General features: G+C 45.2%; 2 protein-coding genes across 4 annotated transcripts in view; one reads left to right on the top strand and one right to left on the bottom strand.

The window, feature by feature from the left end:
• LOC138511129 (NACHT, LRR and PYD domains-containing protein 3-like) overlaps window positions 1–27,596 on the top strand; it is a 1,063,058-nt gene that overhangs the window by 954,434 nt on the left and 81,028 nt on the right. The gene's annotated exons all lie outside the window — the stretch shown is intronic.
• On the bottom strand, window positions 1,047–25,796 carry LOC138510859 (zinc finger protein 271-like). The gene is made up of 3 exons (XM_069626526.1): window positions 25,584–25,796; window positions 2,845–3,475; window positions 1,047–2,740 (listed from the first exon to the last, which is right to left on the bottom strand). Exons 1-3 carry the CDS (start codon window positions 25,794–25,796, stop codon window positions 1,473–1,475), a joined length of 2,112 nt encoding a protein of 703 aa, XP_069482627.1. The 3' UTR covers window positions 1,047–1,472.

Below are 27,596 nucleotides of genomic sequence, written 5' to 3'. Positions count from 1 at the left end.
GAAATGTTCTTCCTGTTGCTTGGCTAGCTGGTGTTGATTTGCAGCACTGCTAGAGGTTCTTGAGGAGTGACATTACTCCTCCTGTTACTAGCCTAGCTGGTGTTGATTTGTAGCACTTGTAGAGATTATTGAGTAGTGGACATCTTCCTGTTGCTAGCCTGGCTGGTGTTGATTTGCAGCACTGGTAGAGGTTCTTGGGAGTGTACACGTTCTTCCTGTTGCTAGCCTGGCTGGTGTTGATATGCAGCACTGGTAGAGGTTCTTGAGGAGTGGAAATGTTCTTCCTGTTGCTAGCCTGGCTGGTGTTGATATGCAGCACTGGAAGAGGTTCTTACGGAGAGGAACTGTTCTTCCTGTTGCTAGCCTGGCTGGTGTTGATATGCAGCACTGGTAGAGGTTCTTGAGGAGGGGAACTGTTTGTCCTGTTGCTAGCCTGGCTGGTGTTGATTTGCAGCACTGGAAGAGGTTCTTACGGAGGGGAACTGTTTGTCCTGTTGCTAGCCTGGCTATCTGAATTTGCAGCACTGGCGGAGGTTCTTGAGGAGTAGGCATGTTTCTCCTGTTGCTAGCGTCGCTGGTGTTGATTTCCAGCACTGGCAGAGATATTTGCTGCATTCTGTTCGTCCTCATGCATCCGGATTAGTTCCTTCATCCTGAAATTTGGTACAGATCATACATGGGGTTTCTTGTGTTTTGCCATTTTAAGCTTTTCTAGGATTACTTTTGTTATTTGCTTCATTACTATTTCATTTGTCATGGCTGCACTTATTGCACCAATCACAGGCAGGTAAATTGCGTAGAATGTTCTAATCGGGCCTTGATATATATTTTTGCAAAATAGGTTTTTTTGAGGTAACTTGTGATGTTTTAGTGTTATTGTTTTCCTGAATGCTCTGTAGAATAGTCTCACTAGTTCTGCTTCTTGAAAGATCTTCATTTCTCTTTACATGTAAAGAATTTCAAGTCGTTCTCAGTCACGGTGGCATTTGTTTTATTTTATTAATGCTTCTCAGTGCTTTGGCTGCAATATTCTAATCAGAGGTGTTTTAAGTATTGCCAGATCTACTCTTCATTCTTTATTTATATCCAGTATTGCAGAGGGTGTGAAGCGCAGTGCAATATAGGATCACGTCTATTGCCCTTATTTGAATGCCTGTTAGAGTTTAATTGCCTGATGCATCGTAAGTCCTGTTCATTGCTGTGAATGTATTTCTTTTATTCCAATTATGGGCAAGGCTTAACAGCGCCACAGGAACTTTAGGGTCTTTAAAGACCCACAAAAGCCTTTTTTTAAAGAATGGATCTTCTAATGGCTTCTCAGTGCTGAGGTGTCACATAAGCTGTTCTTGCAGTCTGTGCACTTATAGGGTTTCCACCCTGTAGGGACCCTCTGATGGACCATCAGTGCTGAGGAAAGACTGGCCCTTTCTTGCTCAGTGTGGACCCTCTGATGGACTTGTAGTGCTGAGGGGTCACTGAATTTGTTCTTGCACACTTGTGCACTGGTAGGGCTTCACCCCAGTATGGATCCTCTCATGGACTCTCAGTGCTGAGGGATCATTGAAACTTTTCTTGCACTGAGTGCACTTGTAGGGCTTCTCTCCAGTATGAATTCTCTGATGGATTTTCAGATGACAAAACTTACCAAATGCTTTCATGCACTCTGCGCATTTGTAGGGCTTCACCCCAGTATGTGTCATCTGATGGATTTTCAGAGCTCCGATGCCATAGAATCTTTTCTTGCACTCAGAGCACTTGTAGGGCTTCTCTCCAGTATGGATCCTTTTATGCAGTACCAGAGCCGAGGACTGAGTGAAGCACTTCTCGCACTCTGGGCACTTGAACGGCTTCCCCCCAGTATGGATCCTCTGATGGGTAATCAAGGCCCCTTTCAAACAAAAGCTTTTTTTGCACTCGGTGCATGAATAGGGCTTCACCCCAGTATGGATCCTCTCGTGGCGTTTAAGAACTGAGGGTTGACTGAAGCTTTTCTTGCACTCTGTGCACTTGTACGGCTTCTCTCCTGTATGGATCCTCAGATGGCGTTTAAGAACTGTAGATTGACTGAAGCTTTGTTTGCACTCTGGGCAACTGTACGGCTTTTCCCCAGTATGGATCCTCTGATGTGTTCTCAAATGTGTGTATTGACTGAAGCTTTTCTTGCACTCTGTACACTTGTAGGGCTTCTCCCCAGTATGGCTTCTCTTATGCAGATTCAATTTATTGCAGCTGCTGAAGCTTTTCTTGCACTCTGTGCACTTGTGGGGCTTCTCTCCAGTATGGATCTTCTCATGTTTTATCAGAGTTGAAGGGTCAGTGAAGCGTTTCTTGCACTCTGTGCACTCATAGGGCCTCTCTCCAGTGTGGATCATCTCATGCTTGTTCAAGTTTGCTTTGTGAGAAAAGCATTTTTTGCACTCTGTGCACTGGAAAGGCTGAACCCCAGTATGGATCTTCTCATGGCTTCTCAGAGCGGAGGAGTTGCAGAAGCTTTTCATGCACTCTGTGCACTGGTAGGGCTTCACCCCAGTATGGGTCCTCTGATGAAGATTCAATGTACTACATAGACTGAAGCCTTTCCCACACTCAGTGCACTTGTATGGCTTTTCCCCAGTATGGATCCTCTGATGGTATCTCAGAGACGAAGGCAGACTGAAGCTTTTCTTGCACTCTGTGCACTCAAAGGGCTTTCCCCCGTGTGGATCTTCCGATGCAGGTACAGGTGTGATTTCAGTTTGAAGCGTTTCTCACACTCTGTACACTTATGGGGCTTCTCTCCAGTATGGACCATCTGATGTTTTCTCAGAGATGAAGAGTCAGTGAAGCTGTTCTTGCACACTGTACACAGGTAGGGCTTCACCCCAGTGTGCACCCTCTGATGTCTTCTCAGAGATGTAGAGTCAGTGAAGCTTTTCATGCACTCTGTGCACTTGTATGGCTTTACCCCAGTATGGATCCTCTGATGGTGGCTCAGAGATGAAGGTAGGCTGAAACATTTCTTGCACTCTGTGCACTGGAAAGGCTGCACCCCAGTATGCATCTTCTCATGACTTTTCAGAGATGAGGAGAAACTGAAGCTTTTCTTGCACTCTGTGCACTGGTAGGGCTTCACCCCAGTATGGGTCCTCTCATGAAGATTCAACGCACTACAGAGACTGAAGCTTCTCCTACACTCAGTGCACTTGTATGGTTTCCCTCCAGTATGGACCCTCTGATGTCTTCTCAGAGATGCAGGGAAAGTGAAGCTTTTCTTGCACTCTGTGCACTCATGTGGCTTCCCCCCTGTGTGGGTCTTCCGATGGTTGTACATGTTTGATCTGTGGGTGAAGGTTTTCGCACACTCTGTACACTTGTACCGTTTCTCAGCCATGTGAAATTTCAAATGCGTGATTTGACTAAACCTGTGAATGAAACAGCAGACCAATGCCTTCTTGTTTGTATGAATCCTAGTCGATGTGCAGGTCACTGGGCTCTCCTGTGAGGGTGGGAATGTCGTTATAGGCTTCGTGAAATTATGCTTCTGTGGTACCTCTCATATTCCTCTGCATAGCTCAATTTCTCATGTTCATTTCCAGAGTTTGATTTTAATTATGGCTCTGCTCTCTGTTGAAAGAAGAAAAGGTTTCATATATTATTTATAATCATTGTATAGTCTGCAGGATAATGTTCTAATTTCTTAAGAGTAAAATTATGTTCTCCTAACCCCACTCTTCCTCGTCACTGTGCATACCAATTTAGGCGCCTGCCTTCTTATATCAGTCTACTTGCAAAAATGATTTTGTCATTTTTCCCCCCACTGTCATTCAGGCATTAGACTCCTTAACTCTCATGGGACTTTCCGTATGATACGAAGGCGGGATCAATCCATTCTCCATGTTAAGAGAGGTGGATGTAGAGAAACTCTAGGACAAGGAGTAATTACGGCAAGTAATGGTACCCCTTCTTAGTGCCAGTACGTACAATGACGTTTAACAAAACCAAATCATCTCACTCTCAGATCTAAAAGAAAAAGACACTGGGCCTCATTACGAGTCCGGCGCCTGACTTCTTGGTGCCACCTGGAGATTCCATGTCCGGCGGCCCAGGAAGTCAGGCGCCAGTAAAATAGTCCCCATTCCCATAGAGTCTCATAGGATTCTATGGGAGGGGGGACTCGGAATCGCCGGCACCATTGTTAACGGTGCCGGCACTTCTGTGAGGAGTCTGGCTACTGTGGCTGCTGCACCCGGCAGGGTCAGACATGTCGGTCACAGCAGCCACAGCAGGCAGACACGTAGTTTGCCGGTCTAGAAAGAAGGGGGATGGTGAGTTTACCAGCACCCTTGTTTCCGGACCAGCAAACTCATGATGAGGCCCACTGACACTTAAATGGTGCAAAACGTAGGGTTTTTTGTGCAATACCAAGTGTTCAAGCTGGTGCATCCCAAAGGACCCCAGGCCCAAAGTAATGCTCTCCAGTCTCTGGAACTTAGACCCCTGGTGATGGATGAACATTGAGGGTGTAGTCTAGGCACCCACATTGCATATCTCATGGAATAGATGCCACTTTGCTTCTGCCTGTGACGCTTTGTGGAGTAAGTTTATGACTCTGTTGAATTAGGGTGCGGGGAGAGAACTGCAGCTCTGGCACAAGAAGCTGCTGCTATAACAAACAGATAAGGAGTGTCATCAAGTGCTGGACACTCCTGTCCCCAGCACAACATAAATACTGAGCTGTGTCAGTTAATAGTTGGTCTGCTAATCAATACATTGTGACAATTTCATAAGACACATTTACATTTAAAGAGCAAATAACAGAGTATCCATTTACATTTGTATTTTAATAGACATCAACAAATAATATAATGAGCTCAACCCTTCATCAGGAGCAAATTTCTTTGAGGAAATGGGCACGTCTTCAAACGTCATGAATCATCAGAAGGATCAGTAAGAAATATGTTCAGAAGGTTAGTGACAAACACGACTACATGCTTCCTATACAGGAACGTCTGGCAAACACGACTACATGCTTTCTATACAGGAACGTCTGGCAAACACGACTACATGCTTTCTATACAGGAACGTCTGACAAACACGACTACATGCTTTCTATACAGGAACGTCTGACAAACACGACTACATGCTTCCTATACAGGAACGTGTGACAAACACGACTACATGCTTTCTATACAGGAACGTCTGGCAAACATGACTACATGCTTTCTATACAGGTACGTGTGACAAACACGACTACATGCTTTCTATACAGGAACGTCTGACAAACACGACTACATGCTTTCTATACAGGAACGTCTGACAAACACGACTACATGCTTTCTATACAGGAACGTCTGACAAACACGACTACATGCTTTCTATACAGGAACGTCTGGCAAACATGACTACATGCTTTCTATACAGGAACGTGTGACAAACATGACCATGCTTTCTATACAGGTACGTGTGACAAACACGACTACATGCTTTCTATACAGGAACGTCTGGCAAACACGACTACATGCTTCCTATACAGGAACGTGTGAATAACACGACTACATGCTTTCTATACAGGAACGTGTGGCAAACACGACTACATGCTTTCTATACAGGTACGTGTGACAAACACGACTACATGTTTTCTATACAGGAACGTCTGGCAAACACGACTACATGCTTTCTATACAGGAACGTGTGACAAACATGACCATGCTTTCTATACAGGTACGTGTGACAAACACGACTACATGCTCTCTATACAGGAACGTCTGGCAAACACGACTACATGCTTCCTATACAGGAACGTGTGAATAACACGACTACATGCTTTCTATACAGGAACGTGTGGCAAACATGACTACATGCTTTCTATACAGGTACGTGTGACAAACACGACTACATGTTTTCTATACAGGAACATCTGGCAAACACGACTACATGCTTTCTATACAGGAACGTGTGAATAACACGACTACATGCTTCCTATACAGGAACGTCTGACAAGCACGACTACATGCTTTCTATACAGGAACGTGTGAATAACACGACTACATGCTTTCTATACAGGTACGTGTGACAAACACAACTACATGCTTTCTATACAGGAACGTGTGAATAACACGACTACATGCTTTCTATAAAGGAACGTGTGAATAACACGACTACATGCTTTCTATACAGGAACGTCTGGCAAACACGACTATGCTTTCTATACAGGAACGTGTGACAAACATGACCATGCTTTCTATACAGGAACGTGTGAATAACACGACTACATGCTTTCTATACAGGAACGTCTGACAAGCACGACTACATGCTTTCTATACAGGAACGTGTGACAAACAAGACTACATGCTTTCTATACAGGAACGTCTGGCAAACACGACTACATGCTTCCTATACAGGAACGTGTGAATAACACGACTACATGCTTTCTATACAGGAATGTGTGGCAAACACGACTACATGCTTTCTATACAGGAACGTGTGGCAAACACGACTACATGCTTTCTATACAGGAACGTCTGGCAAACACGACTACATGCTTCCTATACAGGAACGTGTGAATAACACGACTACATGCTTTCTATACAGGAACGTGTGGCAAACACGACTACATGCTTTCTATACAGGTACGTGTGACAAACACGACTACATGCTTTCTATACAGGAACGTCTGGCAAACACGACTACATGCTTTCTATACAGGAACATGTGAATAACACGACTACATGCTTCCTATACAGGAATGTCTGACAAGCACGACTATGTGCTTTCTATACAGGAATGTGTGAATAACATGACTACATGCTTTCTATACAGGAACGTGTGAATAACACGACTACATGCTTTCTATACAGGTATGTGTGACAAACACAACTACATGCTTTCTATACAGGAATGTGTGAATAACACGACTACATGCTTTCTATACAGAAACGTCTGGCAAACACGACTACATGCTTTCTATACAGGAACGTGTGGCAAACACGACTACCTGCTTTCTATACAGGAACGTGTGACAAACACGACTACATGCTTTCTATACAGGAACGTCTGGCAAACACGACTACATGCTTTCTATACAGGAACGTGTGAATAACACGACTACATGCTTTCTATACAGGAACGTCTGGCAAACACGGCTACATGCTTTCTATACAGGAACGTCTGGCAAACATGACTACATGCTTTCTATACAGGAACGTGTGACAAACACGACTACATGCTTCCTATACAGGAACGTCTGGCAAACATGACTACATGCTTTCTATACAGGAACGTGTGACAAACACGACTACATGCTTGCTATACAGGAACATCTGGCAAACATGACTACATGCTTTCTATACAGGAACGTCTGGCAAACACGACTACATGCTTTCTATACAGGAACGTCTGGCAAACATGACTACATGCTTTCTATACATGAACGTGTGACAAACATGACTACATGCTTGCTATACAGGAACATCTGGCAAACATGACTACATGCTTTCTATACAGGAACGTTTGACAAACATGACTACACGCGTTCTATACAGGAACGTGTGACAAACACGACTACATACTTTCTATACAGGAACGTCTGGCAAACACGACTACATGCTTTCTATACAGGAACATGTGACAAACATGACCATGCTTTCTATACAGGAACGTGTGACAAACACAACTACATGCTTTCTATACAGGAACGTCTGACAAACACGACTACATGCCTTCTATACAGGAACGTGTGACAAACACGACTACAGGCTTTCTATACAGGAACGTGTGACAAACATGACCATGCTTTCTATACAGGATCGTGTGACAAACACGACTACATGCTTTCTATACAGGAACGTCTGACAAACACGACTACATGCTTTCTATACAGGAACGTCTGGCAAACACGACTACATGCTTTCTATACAGGAACGTGTGACAAGCATGACTACATGCTTTCTATACAGGAACGTCTGGCAAACACGACTACATGCTTTCTATACAGGTACGTGTGAATAACACGACTACATGCTTTCTATACAGGAACGTGTGAATAACACGACTACATGCTTTCTATACAGGAACGTGTGGCAAACACGACTACATGCTTTCTATACAGGAATGTCTGGCAAACACGACTACATGCTTTCTATACAGGAACGTGTGAATAACACGACTACATGCTTTCTATACAGGAACGTCTGGCAAACACGACTACATGCTTTCTATACAGGAACGTGTGACAAACACGACTACATGCTTTCTATACAGGAACGTCTGGCAAACACGACTACATGCTTTCTATACAGGAACGTCTGGCAAACACGACTACATGCTTTCTATACAGGAACGTGTGACAAACACGACTACATGCTTTCTATACAGGAACGTGTGAATAACACGACTACATGCTTTCTATACAGGTACGTGTGAATAACACGACTACATGCTTTCTATACAGGAATGTGTGAATAACACGACTACATGCTTTCTATACAGGAACGTGTGACAAGCACGACTACATGCTTTCTATACAGGAACATGTGAATAACACGACTACATGCTTTCTATACAGGAACCTCTGGCAAACATGACTACATGCTTTCTATACAGGAACGTCTGACAAACATGACTACATGCTTTCTATACAGGAACGTGTGAATAAAACGACTACATGCTTTCTATACAGGAACGTCTGGCAAACACGACTACATGCTTTCTATACAGGAACGTGTGACAAACATGACCATGCTTTCTATACAGCTACGTGTGACAAACACGACTACATGCTTTCTATACAGGAACGTCTGACAAGCACGACTACATGCTTTCTATACAGGAACGTGTGACAAACACGACTACATGCTTCCTATACAGGAACTTGTGAATAACACGACTACATGCTTTCTATACAGGAACGTGTGGCAAACACGACTACATGCTTTCCATACAGGAACGTCTGGCAAACACGACTACATGCTTTCTATACAGGAACGTGTGAATAACACGACTACATGCTTCCTATACAGGAATGTGTGAATAACAAGACTACATGCTTTCTATACAGGTACGTGTGAATAACACGACTACATGCTTTCTATACAGGAACGTGTGAATAACACGACTACATGCTTTCTATACAGGAACGTGTGAATAACACGACTACATGCTTTCTATACAGGACCGTCTGGCAAACACGACTACCTGCTTTCTATACAGGAACGTCTGACCAACATGACTTCATGCTTTCTATACAGGAACTTATTAGCTGGTCTCGCTCATGCTCAGCTGCCAATCACCTGGCTGACTTCACGGGGAATAATGTCCATAAAATATCTTCTCTTACGGCATAAATGATCTGTTCCTTAATGTTCTCAATGGATCTCACCACCTAATAGTGGGATTACACAGAAGATGATGTATATCTCTAATCACTCAAATGAAAGTATGTATCAAACAATTCTAGTTTAAAAAAATCACTTTAGGTTCCTACCTGTAAAACGGAGGAAGACCTTAATTGCGCTTGGATTACAGGACCATTCACTGGAGATCCAGCATATAGACGTTAACTAGTGGACCTGCCTATAGATCTGCAAAAAGCATATCAATGGCTGGGATCAAACACAAGTCATCTTTTTTAGCGAGTAATTCAGTTCCATTAATAAGTGTATATGTATATGGTCGCTCACCTACAGTGTGTCAGGATCGTGGACTCTGTAGTGACAGTATGTGACCTATTTTAAAAGAACCATAAAATATGGTTGAGTGCAAATTGTCAGTGACTCTTGCATTATGGGTCAAAGTATTTTAAATACACAAAATGTTATGAAGAAGAAATCAAACTATCTGGTAGAAATCTCTCCTGGATATCACCTGAGGAGAGAGCAAAGCTCAGGCACTGTAATTCCACAATGATTACGCCTGTTATAGCCAATGGGTGCACAAGGGAACAAATCTGAAATCAAGAATAAAATATCAATTTGGGATGCATCCCGTTAGGTTTACTCTAGATTAAAAGTAGTAACACATAATGGACAGAACATGAGTGGGTCTGACCTCCATTCTGTGATGAGAAAGCCATTCTGCGATCTCGGAGCAGCCATGCTCTGGACCGAAAATGGCTGCTTTCTTTGCAACGTAATTGACATTTAATGCGTGATGACACTGTGGTTTCCGTTATGCCACTTGTTAAGATGGCTTTCTGAACTCTGACCTGGTGGGCAGATATTCAAAAGGCCAGCCTAGTTTGGAACAGGGTATCCTCTGGACAAGCCAGACCAATCAAGGTAGCTATGACTGGCGGTCAAGACTAAGTCTCAGGAGGGGTGAGGGTGACTGAAAGACCTCTATGAGCACACAGAGCAAGGACACTTACAAATTACTCCAGACAGGTGTTATATCAAAACTATAGACACATTAGAAGGCCTTTGTAACACAGACCATAGCAAAATAATTACAGTAACACTAAGTAAACCAACACATCACAATCAATACAATATATATACACAAGACAATTGGGGTCGACAATCTAGAGGGGAAGGAAACAGGCAGTGCAGATAGTCTATAGGCCCAATTGGACATCGACAATACACCTAACTAAGAGGCAGTCCAAGCCCTAAGAAGAGAGGAGCCTTGTGCTCATTAGTACATGCAATGCCAGCACACACGCTTGTTCCAATGGGCAGAATAGGGTCTCTTCAGGGGTCTTTAGCAGCTTGGGAAGGTGGATTAGGCGATGCAGAACAAATTCCCACTATTCAAGAAGGACCTCCACTTGAAGGCAGAGGCAGTTCGAGAGTTCGGGATGGAGTCGCTATTTCGCAATAGCAGTGGAATGTAGAGGGACCCCCAGGGGCCATTCGTGCTTTTAAATGGGCCCTTGCGCTAGGGACCACCGGTTGGGGTATGAGTACTCACAGGTCCCCAAACGCAAGCGTACCCAAACTTTGTTATTTCAGTCCACTTCGCTTGCAGGTTCGAATGCGGCAAAAAGGATGTTATGATTCAGAATACAATAGTAAAACGCCAATCAAAGGATACAGATAGGTAACCAAAAAAGGATATACTCGAGACGTTCCGAGGTCCCTGGATCTCAAGGGGAACGACGTTGTCAAGGGGAACCTTCCAACTAATATCACTCTCTGACTTAAAATCGACAGTCAAAGAGAGCTATTGGTGGAAAGGGCGTGTATGGAACTATATCACCAGGCTGTTGATACAAAAGGGATTACATTAGGACCTGAACTAAGACTTGACTGGCAATAAGCGTCTATCTAGTGTACACTAACCTGTTGATTAGGACAGCCACAAATAGATTCCAGGAAGTCAGCAAGTAATCCAAAAGAACAACGACAAGGAAGGAAGTTAGTAGAGGAATCTAACCAGAGCGGAACGAGTACCACACTAGAGTCGGGTTGGTGCATACAGGATAGCGTCCATTAGTCCAATGCACAACTCTCCATGGAAAATCCAGAAGGTGGAATGAAGTGGATATTGCTATAGGTATAGGAAATTACATGCTCTTTTTGAGGAATACTCCGTTTTGGATTGCGAGAAGTATACTGCTCTCACAGTAAACATTAAATAAACCCAGTCTAACCAGGAAGTAGGATTCTACTACAAAGTAAATGTGGTATGGCAGTTGTCAGGTTAGGTAGAATAGCACATCACTTGTTCCAAACTAAACTGGCGTGAAGGTGGGTATTACAGGTATTACGAGAGTCCACCTGAGTAGCAGGGAAGCTGGGATGGAAGTCGGACGCTGCGTGGGAAGACCGCTGATGGCTCTGACAGAGGCTGGTGCTGGGAGTCAGACGCTGCTTGAAGAAAAGCTGATGGCTCCGAGTTAACTGGAGCGGGAAGTCAGATGCTGCCTGGGAAACAGCTGATGGCTCCTGTTGTGTAGAAACACGGAGACAGGAGGTTGCCGGATGAGGAAGCAGAGGTTCCGAACTAAGTCGCAGCTGGTAAGGCACCGCGATGGAATGCGGAATAAACAGCTGCTCAGGGAACTGGAGCAGGATAAACTCAACGCTGATAGAAGCTTGGAAACCGAAGCCACAGGAAATCTCAACTTCAACTACAGAACGAAATTACGATCAGAAGCACTGATTAAATGCTGTGTTATATACTCATCACATGACCAATGCGTAAGACGTACACAAGAACACAGCAGGTACACATCACGTGACAGAAGCCGTGCGTGTACCGAACATAAACAAGGCAGAAAAGCATCAAAACGAAGGAACTTTGTAGCATGCGTTTGTTGGACATGATGTGGAAACAGAAAAATTAACGTGAGGCCGGGAAGCCCAAATGGAAACACACCAACACAGGTTACAAAGGACCATATAAAGCGCTTTATTTCAAAGATTCAAAGTTACCAAAGTATCAAAGTCAATTGACATGCGAATAGCTATTCGGCTCTCTGACTCACATACGAACCTCCAACGATAAGGTTCGTACCGCAAGTGGGAGAGACCGAATATCTGGATGCTCTGGCTTTTATACAGTTTATACCACATCGGCCAGCCCTCTTGCAGATTAATCATTCCTGGAACTGCGGCTAGGGTTCGTAGCCGGGTCGAACATACAATTTACATACATTTGATCAGTTCCGCTGATACAGTTACAGATTTACAAGAGGTTGAACAGAGGACAGGGTCTTAGTTCATGACCCTAACAAGTAGCCTGTGGACATATTGTTTATTCACGTGTGCGGAGGTCACCATGGCCGAAGTCTTTACTCGCAATGTCATTCGGCCTCCATTTTGTGGTTCGGGGTGACTTCCACACTGCAAGAATACCTAAAATGGCGGCTAGATCCAAGATGGCGGCTTACACGATACATTGAGGTCAAGACCTTGCCGCGGAACCTATGTTCACAGTGTTCTTTTAGACAGTTTGGCGTAGGCCAACATACATTTAAACAATGCGATTGGGGTCACAATATTATATCGATTTCCACAGACCCTCCTTTTGGCCTATGCCAAGTGCTAAAACACAATTTTTCTAATACTTTTGAAAATACTTAAAGGCATTATCATTTATAGGTTCCGTATCATTGTCTGAAATATCAATAGCCATAAGGTCGTTCATAAGAACTTCTTGCAACATGAACTCTTTAGATGCTGTCTTCGGTGTGTATATTTTACGCCCTATTGCGCTCATTACCTGAGCACAACATCCCCCCATCATTCCGCATATACTTGGGAGGCATTGAAAACAACAACAAAGGAATAACAGAGTCCCTAAAATACCTAAAATAACAGAAAGCACCTTCCACCCCCAAGATCGCAGAGAATCCCAAAACCAAGTGCTAAGGCTCCAGTCTCCTACAGGGATATGGACTTCAGAACTGAGAGTGTGTAAGTTCTGAATTGCTTTAAATATGGTTGGTGAAGAATCTGGTACGAAAACACAGCAAGCGGACCCCACTAATTTGCATACTCCACCTCGTTCAGCTAAAATGACATCTAATGCCATTCGATTTTGTAATGCTACCAATCTTATCGCCTTTTGCTCTAAGGTCATATTGTAGAGTATGTCCGTGGTCCGGTTGATCGTTTTCTCCAATACCCTCGCCAGTCCCCTAATGTTTTCCGAATTTGCTATTTGTCCCCAAAAAGGGACTACTGATTTGGCTATATCCCCGAACACTTGTCCGGGGGTATCTCCATCGCTATCTCGTCGTGGGCGAGCCTTAGATACCTCTAAGGTACTGGCTACAAATACACCTGGTAATAATATCCCTAAGTAACAAGTTCCCTGCCAATCTTTAGGCAACCAGGGAAAAGCTAAACTACCACAAACAAAATAAACGGGTCCCCCTACATACAAAGGCCTATTTTCCCCAGTCAAATTTATAGTATTTACACAAGGCTCGAAATCTCCCATTGGCCTAGTGCCATTTCTTTGTACACAGAAAGAGACAGAATCAGGATTGTGATTTATAGAATAAGAAGGAGGCATGGCATCCTTATTGCCTATCGGAGCCATCTTGAAAGATACTAGATTTTGAAAAGGAAAAGAAAGTTTATCAGACGGCCTAATAGAAGCGATGTTAGGTCTACTCCTATTTGCGAAAAGCGAGCATCCCAGGGGAGTCAATTCACGTCTCTCAAATTCATTCAAATTAGTGCCATCGAAGTTCCCTGTGATGCTATCGTTCCATCGGCCAAAGAAAAGTGCTCTAAGAGAAGCATAGCAGGAGGTCGTCAGAGGTAAGGGATGTATATACCATCCCAGTCCCTTGTTCCCATGTTGTGGCAAATGCGTGCAAACCCAACAATTACTCTTATTAAATATTGCATGCGTAGCATTCATCACTATCATCAGAGTGTTATTATGATATTTCTGTCTATGCCGAGAGTCCCTAGGGGACAGGGTATGAAGGTGTACAGAGGGAGTCAAAACAGTTGGTACAATTTCGGTCGGTAACAAAGGCTTCAAAGGATAAATGTCTTCAAAGTACCATAGTCCCACGGCAGCAGTTGCAAAACTAACAATTATTAAAACAAGAACACAACAGTACGTTTTCAGGGCCCAGGAGTATTGTCCATTGTTCGAATTGGTCACCTCTTTGTTTAAAAGTTCGATACGAGGAGCAGTGGTGAAAGCGGCAGGCATCATGCTTGTCCCGATCGACGGCCCCAAATGTTCGTTTGCTGGCGGCACTTCGGCCGAGCGACTTCTTAGTCCTTCCCAACCCTAGCCAACAGAACCCTCCCTCTCTTTGTTCACAAAAAGGGAAAAGGTAACAATATTTTCAATTCACTTCTTTTTCTTCCGATGCACGATGGTCGTGCAGCAATTTTTCCCGTGATCGAAGGTTGTACCTGATGGTACCCAAGTTTGCTGAATCCAAAAGCGAAGTATCGTCGCTCCCTGAGGGGAGCGTCGCGTCGGTGGCGACGGAAGTCGCAGAACTCGAAACAAGATTTTCCGGAAGTGATTGATCAAGAGAGTGTGGAGACAAGATGGACGGTTCCCCGAGCTCCTCGGGCTCAGAGAACTTCTCCGATGCACTCACAGCGCTGCCTGCTACTCCGAAATCAGAGATCGTAGCATCAGCGAGGGGTTCTGTTTCTTCTGTAGCGTGTGGCGTCGGGTGAGGAATCTTCTTCACATGCGTTGCATGTATCCAGTGTTTCTTGCCTGCCACTCGTACTGCCGTTCTGGTGACCAATAGGACCTGGTAGGGTCCACGCCAGCGAGGCGCGAGACAGGAAGACCTTTTGTAGGCCTTGACCAAGACCCAGCTTCCTGGCAATATATCGTGTCCTGGGCCCGTAAACCGTACAGGTAAGGCAGCATTCACCTGGTGGTAAATGAAATACAGATTTTTAGTCAATTGATTACAGTAGTCTATGAATAATACATTCTCCACATCCCTTAGGGCTTTAGGTTTCGGGAGACCCCAAATATTGGCGGGTCTTCCCATCACTATTTCAAATGGAGAGAGCCCAGTTCTAGTCTGGGGTGTGGTGCGCATTGCTAACAAAACGATAGGCAAGGCATCTGGCCATTTCAATTTAGTATCGGCACATGTTTTTGCAAGCTTGTTTTTCAGTATACCATTATGTCTTTCTACCAACCCCGCACTTTGAGGGTGCCTAGCTGAATGAAAACGTTTCTCTATTCCTAAGGCAACACATATTTGCAACATTACGGCTGCGATGAAGTGGGGCCCGTTGTCCGACCAGATTATCCTCGGGAGCCCAAAACGAGGAAAATATTCTTTGACCAAGATCTTTGCGGTCGTCATGGCGGTAGCATCTTTGACGGGGAAAGCCTCGACCCATTTGCTAAAAGCACAAATAATAACAAGAACATATTTCAAGTTGTTACAACGCTCCATTTCAATAAAATCAAAGTGAATGGTTTCGAAGGGAACAGAGGGAGGTCCGAAACTTCCCCTTGGAGCCGCTGTCCCTTTACCCACATTGTGCTGTAAGCAGATTATACAATTCTGAACATATCTTTTTGCTGTTTCCAAAATCTTATCATTTACCCAAACCTGCTGTAGTATTTTTACAATCTGCTGGGCACACACATGTGTTGGGCCGTGTGCCATCGTAACCATTGCAATTACATAAGAATCTGGAAGCAACCATTTCCCGTTAGATGCGTCCACCCAACACCCTTCGTCATCCAATTTCCCCATGCCTTCAGCCCACTTCCTAGATTCATCAACAGTGGCATCAGTCTGAATATCCCGCACAGACCCAATGCCTTCGTCTATTATACAACCATCTCTCACTTCCCTCGCGGTATACATGTCTGTGCTAAGGTCTGTGGCTGTTTGTCTAGCTATCGAATCTGCAAAGGCATTTCCTTTGCCCACATCGTCTATGACCTTACGATGAGCTGCACATTTCATAATCGCTAGTTGTTTAGGGAGTGAGAGTGCTGAAAGTAACTGTACTATAAGGGAACCATGCTGAATCTTGGTCCCATGTGAGGTCAAAAACCCTCTTTCCGACCACAATTTTCCGAAGTTGTGAGCCACCCCAAAGGCGTACTGACTATCCGTATAAATATTAACTCTATGCCCTTGGGAGAGCTCACAAGCACGGGTCAACGCTATAATCTCCGCGGCCTGCGCAGAGTTATGCGGAATCCTTTTAGTTTCTACGACCTTATTCAAAGTTGTAACTGCATAAGCAGCTGTAGATGTGCCATTCGGAAGTTTAAAGCAGGAGCCATCACAAAACAGCTCCCCTTCCGCATTTTCCAAAGAAGTATCTGAGAGGTCTATTCTGCCCTTCGTTTCTTGTTCGGTGGCATACAGGCAGTCGTGTGATCCATCATCACCGCAAGCAGTAGTTTGCGGGAGAGGCAAGAGTTCGGCCGGATTGAGAACACAACACCTTTTAATTTGGATATGAGGAGCAAATAGAACTAATTCATACCTGGTCAACCGGGCAGAAGTAAGGTGTTGTGTTTGAGATTTGTTCAATAGAATATCGACAGAGTGAGGTACCATCAAAATCAAATCGTGGCCTAGAACCATCCCCTCACTCTGTTTTACAGACGCAGCAGCAGCAGCAACAGCGCGCAGACATCGCGGCAAAGCACATGCAACAGGATCGAGGGCGGAAGAATAATAGCCGCATGGCCTATTCTTCCCTCCATGTTCCTGTGTTAACACAGACAAAGCACATCCATTACACTCATGCACAAACAAGACAAAGGCCTTATCGTAATTTGGTGTACCCAGAACCGGTGCTGAACACAGCGCGGCTTTGAGAAGCTCAAATGATCGTTGTTGTTCCGATTCCCATGGCAGTGGCAGAGAAATGCCCTTCTTCGTCAAAGCCAACATCGGTTTTACCACTAGGGCAAAGTTTGGGATCCACATTCTACAGTAGGACGCCATCCCTATCAGGGCTCTGACTTCCTTCTGCGTTTTTGGGACAGACATGCCAGAAATGTGTTTGATTCGTTCAGGTGTCAATCTTCTCCCCTCCTTTGACAGGAGGTAGCCTAAATAGGCGACTTCCTGGCAACAATATTGAAATTTTTTAAGTGAAGCTTTGTGACCATTTTCAGCTAAATGAACAAGCAACAATATAGTGCCTTCTTTACAAGCTTCCTCAGAGTCTGCAGCCAGGAGCAAATCATCTACATATTGAAGCAGCGTACAAGTAGGTGGCAATTCAAGGGTGTCGAGTTGTTCTTTTAAAGCCCTACTATAGATACTAGGACTTTCAGTATACCCTTGAGGCGCCCTTGTGAATGTAAACGAGCGTCCCCCCAAGGTGAACGCGAACAAATACCTGCTCTCCTCATGTATCGGAATACTAAAGAAGGCGTTTTTTAGATCTACGACGCTAAAGTGCGTAGCCGTAGCAGGGATCATTGTTAAAATCGTCGTTACATCGGGCACGATTGGAAATTGTGGGGCCACTACCCGGTTAATAGCACGAAGATCTATTATAAACCGGTACGGAATTGCATTGTCGCCTTTCTTATATACCGGTAAGATCGGGCTGTTACATAAGCTACCTGTAATCTCTTCGATCACTCCACGATGTACAAAATCGGAGACAATGCATTTCAAAGCGCGCTCGCCTTCAATCGAATATTTTATATTGCGGAATGCGCGGTAGCTTGACCCCATGTTTTAATACTATCTTTACAGGGTCAATGTGCAAAATCCCGACATCATTGTCGTCTATTGCCCACAAGCATTCTGGGACAATGTCAAATTCAGGCGGTAGAGGTCGGGTCAAGTATTGGGAGTTAAAGGGTTGCTGAGGTGAAACTGTCAATCTTATTCCGTCAGGGGAACAATGAATCACTGCATTCAGTTTCTTCAACAAATTCAACCCCAGCAAGTTTTCTCCACAGTTTGAAGTAAGAAGAAAAGGGCACTGGTCAGTAAAGGGACCCAAAGAGACAGACACCGGCGCAGAGACCGGACAGACAGTTGGTATGCCAGAAAACCCTATAGAAACGTTTGTTTGCCCTGACAGGGGAATGTTTGGAACCCGAGAATGGTCAATGGAGCACTTCTGTGCTCCAGTGTCAATCAAGAATTGGTGTTTCCTATTCCCTACCAACAGTTCAACATAGGGGCCCTTCTGAATAACGGGAATAGGTAGTGGTTCCAAACGCTGCTTCGGGCAATCCTAGTAAGGTAGAACTTCATCAAAGGGAAGTTCCTCAGAGAGATAGACGGCGGAAGGGTGATCAAATATATTTCTCGAGTCCATACTCGGAGTCTGATTTTCCTGCGAAAAAGGTTGCTGGGGATTTCGTAGAAGCTGACCCCTATCAGGGCCCCCTGCTCCAGGGCGGCCCCGTGGTCGCCTACCCATACCTCCAAATGTGCCTCCTGACCTCTGACTGAGGGCAGGGCATTGTGCTCGCCAGTGACCTTCCTGGCGGCAATAAGCACACTGATTAATGTTTGGAGGAGTATTTCCTCTTGGAATGTACTGACCTCTGGTTTGCGTCGTACCTCCTCTAGGGTTTCTAACAATTTGTTGCAATAATACCTTAGTTTTCAGGTCACCCCTTCTTTTTTCGATTTTCTCTTTTTCGTTATTAACCCGATTCTCATAATACTGAGCCATATGCAAAACCTCTGACTGAGATTTTGCCTGCCAAGCGCTCTCCGAGGACATGATCTGTGACTGGATGTCAGGCAACAATCCACGCACGAATTTGTCCACAAACAACCTCTTCCCCGACTCGGTACCCAAATCCTGTCCACTAAAGTCGGAGAATACTTGTTCAAACCTATTAAAGAACTCGGTGGTACCTTCGGTTTTCCCTTGGACACAGGCAGTAAGCTTGTCCCAAATAATCCTTTTTTCTGGAATTATAGTTTTTAATTTGGCAACTATTCTATCAGGTAAAGTGAGTATTACCTGGGGTGGTTTCTCACCAGCTGGTCGCTCCCCATCTAGTCTAGTTAGATTTACCCATGTATCCCCTAACCCCGGCGCATCATCTACCGTCCGTATTTGTTTCCATACATCAATAGGCAAAAGTACTGGAAACAATAAATCCATGTCACTCAAGGTGAGCACAGAAGACTGCAAAACGGATTCGATTTCTTTATAAAACCCTGTCGGGTTCTTCCTAATATCTGGTACCGATTGTCTGATCGTGTTCACTTCCTGTCGAGAGAACGGGACGTGAACAAACTGTGATACATAGTGTGCTGGGATATCCACCGCAGGAGCACCAGTCGCCGCGTTGGCGGGGATTTCTACTTTTGGGACAAGGGTCGGAGGGACCTCTCTCATAGGCAACTGAGATACCGGGACCTCCGACCGCTTACTGAGTAATAAGGCCAAATCGAGCGCTAAGGCAGCTGTAGAGGTGTCGGGCGAAAAAGCTCTTTTACAAATACCTATTAATTCTGTGGGGCAACCAACCTTCTTTCTCATACATTCCTCCTGTAAATGCTGTACCATCACTTGAATTACCTTCCTTTGCATTTCTATCGTATATTGGCTGTATGTATCGTATACCTCATCCGGCGGTATCGATGAATCCGAGATCCATCGGACCGCATCTCTAGTGCAAATCCGTACTTCCTCGGGTGCTGATCTTCGGCACGAAAGGAACCGTTTCTGTACATATATTCTATCGTCTTCATCATCCTCATTTCGCAATCTTTCAAAATCCTGTCTAAACTCAAACAGTCTATCGACATGCCCATGTACCTTCTGTTCGGTATCCCTCGAGAGTGCTAAATCGTTCAGATCTCTCACCCCTTGTGGGAGATCCGAAGTCTGCAATCTACCCCACATTACACCTAAGTGAATCCCCAGTCCTTCAATAAAAACGTTTTTCTCGGGAAAATCATGCAAATTAGATAATGTTGAAAATGCATCGTTTTGATCACCCTTTTCCATGCAATATTTAGCCCAAGCAAATAGTTCCTGTTTCCTGCCCGCAGGAACAGTACTACGGGTCACAATTTTCGACCTTGCACCAAGGTCTAATTCAACAGATACGGGACTCCCCGGAATCGAAAGTGTAGGGGAACCTAACAGAGGTGCAGAGGAAAGAGGTAGTGTAGCAGACGGAATAGACAGAGGAGCGGCGGCCAAAGAACTGGGAACAGCAGGCTGCGCAGGGGGAGTAAGAATAGCAACAGGAACAATAGCAGGAACGGGCAAAGCGCCCGCACCAGGAGCATATGGAGGTGGCGCTGAAGAGTCAGGCCTCCGTTCATTTAATATCTTTTCAATAAACTCCTCAGAAACGTGAAAATCTTTAGAGGGGTAAATTTTCTGGACTCCGAGCGAGAAGGCTCTATCCATTCTCTGGGTTTCATCTAATCGTTTTTCCTTGTCATATAACAATGCTTTTTCGGCATTCGTCTTATGACGTCGTGCGTGCTTATCCCTACTCTTAAGCTGCTGTAATGCTTCCTTTTTCCAATTTTGTAACACATCGAAGGCCGCTGGCCTAGCCTTCTTTTTAAGCAAAATCGACTCTAAGTATTCAATACGGGGGATCTCAAAACTACCATTGATTGGCCACTGAAATTCGGAGGCATTTCTGGTCTGTCTGTGCCAAATATCATTAAATACAATACTACCAATGCCATACTTACAGTACATAGTACACGCCGGCGACCCCTCCTGTGGTGCCGGACGGCTAAATTCAAAGGATTGTCGATCGCTGCGGAATAGAGCCCTAAAGCAGCTAGACAATTTCCCAGGCATTTCTCAAAGACTTGGTGTTACCTGGTCCAATAATTGTGTCTGCAGATACAATACGCCAAATTCAAATGTCAGGGTTAAATTAAGAGCCGGGTCACGACTGCACCTGACCAAACCTAAGGAGGACCGTACGGTTTTCAAAGGACTTCAACTAACAAATTTTACCTGCGTTTAGTGGTTTCGGCAAATCTGCCCGCCTCGGATTTGGACCCTCGTCAAGATGCCGTGTCAGACCGCACGACTATCGCCCAAGGATCGGATCGTGCAGCGCTGCCGAGGTATCGCGTCTCGATCGGTCGGGCCCGCAGAATCACACCGTCCGATCCCGATTCGATAGTCTGCGTCAACCTTCAATGATCCGGCATCAATCTTGAGGGTCCCTATTCGGGCGCCAACTGTGGAAACAGAAAAATTAACGTGAGGCCGGGAAGCCCAAATGGAAACACACCAACACAGGTTACAAAGGACCATATAAAGCGCTTTATTTCAAAGATTCAAAGTTACCAAAGTATCAAAGTCAATTGACATGCGAATAGCTATTCGGCTCTCTGACTCACATACGAACCTCCAACGATAAGGTTCGTACCGCAAGTGGGAGAGACCGAATATCTGGATGCTCTGGCTTTTATACAGTTTATACCACATCGGCCAGCCCTCTTGCAGATTAATCATTCCTGGAACTGCGGCTAGGGTTCGTAGCCGGGTCGAACATACAATTTACATACATTTGATCAGTTCCGCTGATACAGTTACAGATTTACAAGAGGTTGAACAGAGGACAGGGTCTTAGTTCATGACCCTAACAAGTAGCCTGTGGACATATTGTTTATTCACGTGTGCGGAGGTCACCATGGCCGAAGTCTTTACTCGCAATGTCATTCGGCCTCCATTTTGTGGTTCGGGGTGACTTCCACACTGCAAGAATACCTAAAATGGCGGCTAGATCCAAGATGGCGGCTTACACGATACATTGAGGTCAAGACCTTGCCGCGGAACCTATGTTCACAGTGTTCTTTTAGACAGTTTGGCGTAGGCCAACATACATTTAAACAATGCGATTGGGGTCACAATATTATATCGATTTCCACAATGATGCTTTCTCTTAATAGTGGCGCTTACCAGGCAGCCTTCCAAACAGTCTCCAGCGCGTGCAGAATGGCCTGGCAGTTCTGAAGGCCATGTGGGTTGGTAGCACTGAGCGTTTGGGATGAAAGCAGATGTGCCAGTTGTAGAAAGGCTGACAGGCATGGCAAAGGAAGTCTCTGCACCTTTCAGTTCCTGAGATACAGCGATGATTCCCAAACGTGACAGTGGCGATTTTTCCGCTCCGGGTGGATGAATCGACCCAGTTTCACTGCGGCAGGCTTCAGGGGCAAGAGGGTCACAAATGCAGCGGACTTGCAAAGGACGTTGCCACGGCAGGGCAACATGGTAACTGCGTTTACTCCGGTCCTGGCGCACTCTTTTCACTTCAGACCTGAGAATGCCAAGTGTACGTAATTCAGTGTGAGGGTGCCGGGGACACAGACCTAGCAGTATACCAAGTTTCGAGGGCCTCCTTGAAACGGTGGCAGTGACAGAGCAAAACAACTGGGTAAGCTGGTCAGTCCACTGGTTGGCCCAGGGACACTTCTGAGAAAGCTTACTTGCAGGGTTGGATGAAGGTACCGAGAATAGTTGGTCCCACTATTCCAATGGGTCGAATCGTCTTCGCAGACATTCTAGGATGACCAGATGCAGAGCGGTCCCACGGGACGACGGTGTGTTCAGGGTGCCAAACCTTCTAGCGGGTCACCAGCGGTTCCTCGACTCGGCTTCGTGTTGCAGGATACTTGGATCCTATCCTTTGTTCAGTGAGAACTCAGGAGATCGACATGGTAGTGGTGTTTTCAGCCTCCTCTTATCCAAAGTGCCCTTCGCGCCAAAACGGAGAGGACCCAATGGGAGATGATCTCACAAACACACACTCCATACGTGGACCAATCACGGACCACGGTGGTCCCAGTCATTCATGGCACTACAGACTCTCTGGCACCCAGGATGTGTATTGGAACCAGACGTTCCAGCCCACATCCTGGAGGCACACACACAAGGCATGCAGAAGCCTGCAAAAGCATTGGAATTTGCGGGAAAGTGCATGACCCAAGAACTGACCCGGGTCGACTCGACTTGGGGAAAGTGAAGGGGCAAGATGACCAAAGGACAGGACTGTTAGGCAGAAACCTGTGCAGTTCCCTCTGGGACCATTGCAAAAGATTTAGGACTACAGGTGTTTGGCAGTAAACCCACTTGGTAGCAGTCTGCACCACACAGATTCACTTGGTAGCTGTGGCAGAGCAGTCAGACTTCCCTCAAGAAGAGTTAGGCAGCATACAGGGTATTCACAATAGGTCAAGAGAACACAGTAGAACAAGTAAACACTGACCAGGGCTTGGTGTAAAAGAGATATAATTATTTATTTAAAACCACATCTAGAGAAACACACAGGCACTAATACTAAGCAATTTAAAAACACGGTCACTAAAAGATATACACTCCCCTAAAAAGAATATTAGACAAGTCTTAAGTACAGCCACACTTATTTTCAGACAGCGGTGAGCACTTAACGTAGATGGCACTCTAATAGTTAGTTTTAAAAAGGGAGAGAAAAGCAGAGAACAAGTTGAAACAGATCCCAACACTTTTATCAGAACATAGCAAGAGAGGAAGGCAAAGTAAAACCGTGAAGTTCGGGTTCAAGAGGCTGGATCCACCTACAGAGGATCCAAACGAAATGTGTCCAAGGTCACACAGTTGCAGTGCACAAAAGTCTTGTAATGGTTCAAAAAGGAGTTGGACCAAAGAAAGGGACCAGTTAGAGGGTCAAGGTGGCCAGCCCAGTCCAGAAGGTTAAGGGGTTATTATTACCTTGTAGCAATCTTTAGAAAGGGAGGCCTGGCAGACACAGTACCTTAAAGTGGTGAGAACCCTCCAGCGGTGGCAGTTGTTCCTGGCAGCGGGTGCAAGTCGGTGCTTCCTCCGGGGGAAGAGAGGATCTCGTCGTGGAGGAAGACAGGAGTTCGTTGCACTGCCAGGGAAGAAACCAGCCGCGGAATTTCTCAGGTACAAGGAGCGGTCCGGTGATTCGCGGTTCAGTGGTGAGTGGCTATCTGGCTGCCGGGGTGCTTGGCACGGGCAGTTCGACCACAAACCGGGCTGGGGTGCGAAGAAAGAAAGGTAAACTGGTTGTGCCCACCAGTCAGGGGAAGAAGCCTCTCCAGCCGGGAGATCTTCTCTGTCGTCGGGAAGTGGTGAGTCGGTTCTGCAGGGCTCCACCGGTGCTGTCGTCGTGGTAGGTCGGCTCAGCTTCTCCCTCGTCGGATTCTCAGGTCCTGTGGCGACTTCTGAAGTTCCAGTCCCCAAAGCCCTGCTTTTATGCAGAAAACCCCCATTCACTCAGCCTAGCTGTTACTCAAACATGCTAAGTGGTGAGCCGGCCGGCTCACCACTTGGGCCAATCACACAAGAGTGTGACTTGAGTTACCAAGGTAACTCAGTCCAGAGTGCCTAAACCCCCTCGCACGCCCCCTGTGGTACCCAGACAGAGTGCCACCACTTTTGGAGGCTTCCGCCCAGGTGCACACACTGGATATCCCCAGATTCAAACTACGTTCGGCAGAAGGGTCGAGTTTTCCAGTCCTTGCTGCCAAGCTCTGGAACTCACTTCCCAATGCCCTAAGGAACATTCCGCAATGCCACGCATTCAAAGCCAAAGCTAAACTTTGGTTACGGGAACAAAACAGCTTGTAACTTATAACTGCACACAGCTCGTACCCCTATTCTGTAACCTCCGGGTACTGCTACTTTGTTGTTACTATCTTTGTTACTTGCATCTGTAATGGTATACTGTATCACCCTGTCTGTAACCTGAAACGTCCTCTCTGTAACTTGCTACTGCCTACCAAACATGCGCCCGCCAGCCTTTGGGCAAGGAGCGCAATACAAATAAATAAAATACAAAAATACAAATACCTTGGCAAAATCACTCATCTCGCCTTTGTGGCTCCTAATTTTACCTTCTACAACCAGTGTAAGTACTTTTTGATATACGTCATCCTCAGTTCAAGACACGTCCCACACACTCTTCTTCAATGTTTCATGTACCTGGAATATCTCTGCATTCTCCCCTGAACTCAAAAGATCATCATCATTAGAGAACTCTCTCTGGACCGATCTGGACAATGCGTCTGCAACCACATTAACTTCCCCCTTCACGTGGAGCATGGTATACTATAGACCTTGCAATGCCCTGACCCATTTCATAATGCGCCTTGAAACTCCCTCCAAACCACCTTTTGTGAAAATTCCAACCAGGGGTTTATGGTCTGTGCAAATGGTGAACTTCCTCCCCCACAATAATCTTTTAAATTTCTCAACTCCCCAAACACATGCCAGGGCCTCCTTCTCAACAACAGAGTATCTGGACTCTGGTCCCTTCAAAGACCTGGATGCAAAAGCCACAGTCTGTAGACCTGCCTGATCCTCTTGCATCAAAACAGCACCAACGCCATAATCACTGGCATCAATGAAGAGCAATGTAGACCTACCTTCCTCAAATATCTTCATGATGGGAGCATTGACAATAGCCTCTTTTATCATTTTAAATTCTTTCTTGCACTGGTCATTCCATTTAAAGGTTACTCCCCTTGCGGGTAAGAAATCTCATGTTCCTTGACATTTCTGATAAACATCTGACAAATTTCCCATAAAACTCGACCGGTCCCAAAAATGATAATATGTCCCCTTTAGACTTGGGCTCCTCCATTCTTTTTATGGCTTCAATGGCTTCCTCCTTGGGCTTGACCCCCCTCTCCAGTGATCTCATGACCCAGGTACACCACTTTGTTGGCTTTGAAAGTACATTTTTCCATGGCAACAGTGAGCCCTACTTCCTTCAAAATGTCTAAAACTCTCTTCAACCGATAATCATGCTCCTTCTCGTCACTCCCACACACAAGAACATCATCCTGATAACACATCACCCCTTTCCCACCTCCAAGTAATCTATGCATAATGCTCTGAAATACATTTGCCGCTGAGACCAACCCAAATGGCATATGAACACACCTGAATAAACCAATCGGGGTGATGAAGGCGGTAAGATCCCTGGAATTAGGGTGTAGTTCAACTTGGTGATAGGCCGACTTAAGATCTATTATAGAGAACACCTTAGATCCAGATACTCCTACCATTCTGGGAAGAGGAAATCTGTCTGCCACAACCATACTGTTCAAATGTCTAAGATCAATACAGAGCCTCAAAGACCCATTACTTTTTCTGACCACCACTATGGGACTAACCCACTCAGATGCATCTATCCTCTCAATGACCCCATCACTTTCCATTCTCTTGAGTTCCTCCTCTACATCTCCTTTAAGGGCAAGGGGAATAGTTCGCAGTTTTGCAATTTTTGGGATAGCACCCTTTTTTAGGTGAATTACATGCACAAAACCCTTCAGACACCCCAATTTTTCAGACGAGGTTGCTTGCATCTCTGTGGAATCTCCACCCGCAACAGAGATTACCTGCTCGGGATGACTTGCCTCAAGCCTTATCTTCAATTCTGCCTGATCACTCCATGACAACAACTCTCCCCCTTTATTGGTAACATACACGTAACCTTTGGCCTTCCTATCCTTAAATTCTAGTTCAGCATCAAAGCAACCTACAATGTCTATAGGAATATCTCCATAGGTGTTTGCTTTGACAGTATTCTCCCACAGAGTACAACAATCAAATCTGTCCCTCCACACTTCCACACTTATCAAAGTGTAATCAGCACCACTATCCATTAGCATGCGTATGGGTACTCCTCGAATTACAACCTCAGCATAAGGTTTCTGCTTTTTCACCCTGCCATTGATGGCATTCACTGTAAATACAACTTCCCTGCCATCCTCACAATATGACTCATCAGCATAACTCGCTCTTATATCATGCACTTGATTTGACTCAGTATTGAAGTTTCTACAACACCGGGCAATGTGCCCTCTTTAATGTCTTGGCTGTTGGGATCATTTGTGGCTATTGTTTCTATCTCTTGGTAGGATTTGAGTACTTTTTGTCTGGATGAAGCTGGACCATGGTTTAGCCAGACAATGTGTTCAGATTTGCCATCGGTCTGCACCTTCGTAGCACCTGCATTCTCTATGGGAGAGCATTTTTATACTGAAGCTGTATAATTTTTGTGACAGTATTTTATCAGATGAAATGGCATCCCAGCAGTCTTTTCACTGTTTTTCAGCTACGGTGAGATAGGCTGTGACATATCTTGCAAAAGCAGTGGAATTGTCTGCAATGTGTTGTAGGTCTATATTTGCATTCCACAAGAGAGCAATGATAGAATTCTAATTATTGATATAATTGGATGCTTCGTCCCTTTTAATGTTGTATGTGTTT

Source organism: Ambystoma mexicanum, chromosome 6p (genome assembly GCF_040938575.1).
Source record: "Ambystoma mexicanum isolate Mex_15411 chromosome 6p, UKY_AmexF1_1, whole genome shotgun sequence".
NCBI lineage: Eukaryota > Metazoa > Chordata > Amphibia > Caudata > Ambystomatidae > Ambystoma > Ambystoma mexicanum.
The sequence above is the reverse complement of the archived record's forward strand: the minus strand, read 5'-3'. Positions and strand labels throughout refer to the sequence as shown.

Coding starts and splice junctions, on each gene's coding strand:
- LOC138510859 (XM_069626526.1), bottom strand. CDS start 25,796: ATGATAAAAGAGGCTATTGTCAATGCTCCCATCATGAAGATATTTGAG. Junction 3,476..25,583: donor AGAAGGAGGCCCTGGCATGT/GTTTGGGGAGTT, acceptor CCACCCTCACAG/GAGAGCCCAGTGACCTGCAC. Junction 2,741..2,844: donor TGGGGTGAAGCCCTACCTGT/GTACAGTGTGCA, acceptor TGTGAGAAACGC/TTCAAACTGAAATCACACCT.